The 2,159-nt window shown below is 49.3% G+C and overlaps 2 protein-coding genes across 6 annotated transcripts in view; one reads left to right on the top strand and one right to left on the bottom strand.

Annotated features, from left to right (window-relative positions):
• Positions 1 to 2,159, top strand: part of CACNA2D4 (calcium voltage-gated channel auxiliary subunit alpha2delta 4) — a gene marked incomplete at both ends in the record, with an annotated part of 126,706 nt that overhangs the window by 80,603 nt on the left and 43,944 nt on the right. The window lies entirely within an intron of this gene.
• LRTM2 (leucine rich repeats and transmembrane domains 2) overlaps positions 1 to 2,159 on the bottom strand; it is a 27,508-nt gene that overhangs the window by 8,586 nt on the left and 16,763 nt on the right. The window contains exon 1 of one of the 5 annotated variants that reach the window (XM_008643989.2): positions 1,564 to 2,136. The exons of the other annotated variants lie outside the window; for them this stretch is intronic. Coding sequence (XP_008642211.1) covers positions 1,564 to 1,630 — 67 coding nt within the window. The 5' untranslated portion in view covers positions 1,631 to 2,136. Of the gene's footprint in view, positions 1 to 1,563; positions 2,137 to 2,159 lie in introns of those variants that run through there. 5 annotated transcript variants of the gene reach the window in all.

The following is a 2,159-nucleotide window of genomic DNA, read 5'->3' as shown; positions in this document are numbered from 1 at the left end:
GGGGAAGGGCAAGAGCCATGAGTCACTCAAGTGACCCCGTCTTTTCCTGGATGCTTAACAAAAGCCCAGTATTAATAATAGATTGGCAGCTGTGATGATGAGATAACACTTAGCTGCTTTGTACACCAAGAAAGGCAAGAGCAGCCCGTGTGTAATGCTATACAGGTGGCATTCTGTTCAGGGCTTATCTCTCAGAATGCCTGGCCGCCTCCGGCGCCGACTGGGTGGCTGTGGGGTTCCACCAGTGTGTATGCTGGCAGTGGCTGGCAGGAACAAAGTCTCAGGCAGCTGGCTGTGGTTATGTTCAGGAAATGGATTTATGCCAAGCTTCTGCAGCCATGTAGGATATGCCAAAAATGTCTTGTTGTTACCCATATATTGCTGTATGCTTTTGGAAATATTTTACTAAAATCACACAGAGAAGAGAAAGTCTGATTTTGTTTTCATTTCCCTGCAAGAAGTGCATCCACGAGGATGTGAGCTGAGGCCAGGGAATTCATTGCGTTGGTTAGGATGCAGCTCTACAGGAAAGGGAGCCAGGGAAGCAATAGACAGAACTTGAAGCCAACTTCCAGCCCTACAGAAGGATGAGTAATAAGTGGTTTTGTGTTTGGGGAAGATGAAGTTACTTTGTGGGGTGTTTGGTGACTCTAGTAGGTGGCAGAAAGCTGATCCAGGTATATCAGATTAAGTCAAGACTCAGTAGCTTTCATTACAAATTATTTATACAGTCTAGTCTGTGAGGATGGATTACAAAGATGCCTGCTTTCTGGGGAAGGAAATAATTCCCCCAGCTTCTTACAGCTGCAGCTCCAAATGGGATCAGGAGGACTGGAACAAGGGAAACCACAGACCTACTTGGTGCCTGGGCATGCAGTAGTGAGGGACATGCTCCAAGTGTCCCCTTTACTCTGCTGTGGTCCCCAGATGCTTCTCTGAGATGCAGATACACTCCCAGAAGCCCCACATCACCCCAGCAGTGCCTGCTCTGCACTCAGGGGTACTGTAGCAGCTGCCCCAGTCCACTGGGAATATGCACAGGCTGAACATTTACAATTTAATTTGAAAGAGAGCTTCTTTATTTACTCTTTGATTTTCACTACATGTGGCAGTGCCCAGTAGGAGAATTCTGCCTTCACATCCTGCATGTCCTTCTAAGATCTGTCATGACTTTTGCTGTGAAGAGCTGGGAGCCTTGCTCAGCAGCCTGTGTATAAACCCCAGCCACAGAGAGGAGTCTGCAGCTTACAGGATACTGATTTGAGAACTGTTTGGGGTGGATGTTTGTGCAATGGTGTCTGTCATGCTGTTTCTCACCTGCCAGGCCCACTGGAATTCAGAAGCAATCATCACTCACTGTCCCACTTTAAGCCCATCTTCAGCTTTAGAATATCACTCTCCCTCCCAGCTAGCCTGGCCTCTAAAGGAATCAGGAATTAGTTCAAACATCTCCATTCTTAGCTGTCCCTCTCCCCTGTTCTTAACCCTGATGTGACCTATTTTCTTCCCACTCCCTTGACAAACAGGAATACTGTACTTGGTACCTGAGCAGGCATTACTTACGACAAGCCTCCTGCCAGCTCATGAGGAACCTGCTCCTCCACCGGTGGCCAGCACTTGTAGGCAGCATCGTTGTCTTCTCCAGTGTGCCTTCACATCCAACAGCCAGCCTGGCACACAGCCCCAAAGGGAGAAGGAATGACCTTGTAGCCTGCCTGCCAGATCCTGGAGTGGGAAAGCAGAGCAGAGCAGATGAGATTCACTTCCCTGGGTGCAGCACACGGGGCTGAGCTCAGTGCTGTCCTTTGCCCTCCCCAATGAGTGTTTTGCCTTTGAGGCATCAGTTCTGTTTTGGAGGAGAAACGGGGGATATTCCAGGAGGTGCAGCACGTTGAAGGCGCAACATTAATTCATTTTGAACCTCACGGTGCAGAAATAAAACCTGATTCACCTAAGTGCCAGAGAGAAGTTTGTGCTTGAATAGCCTGCCATGGTAGCTACATTAGCCTCATGCTCAAGGTTAACCTGATGAATTGCTAAGGTGACCCTGCCAGGGCAGCAGACTCTGGCTCATTCCTGTCGCCTCCATGCAGGCTGGTGCCACCTGTGCATCCTCTGCCTGACGCATGGCTCAGGCTCACTGAGAGCTGGGCAACAGC

This window comes from Corvus brachyrhynchos, unplaced genomic scaffold (genome assembly GCF_000691975.1).
Source record: "Corvus brachyrhynchos isolate BGI_N302 unplaced genomic scaffold, ASM69197v1 scaffold191, whole genome shotgun sequence".
Classification (NCBI taxonomy): Eukaryota; Metazoa; Chordata; class Aves; order Passeriformes; family Corvidae; genus Corvus; species Corvus brachyrhynchos.
The sequence above is the reverse complement of the archived record's forward strand: the minus strand, read 5'-3'. Positions and strand labels throughout refer to the sequence as shown.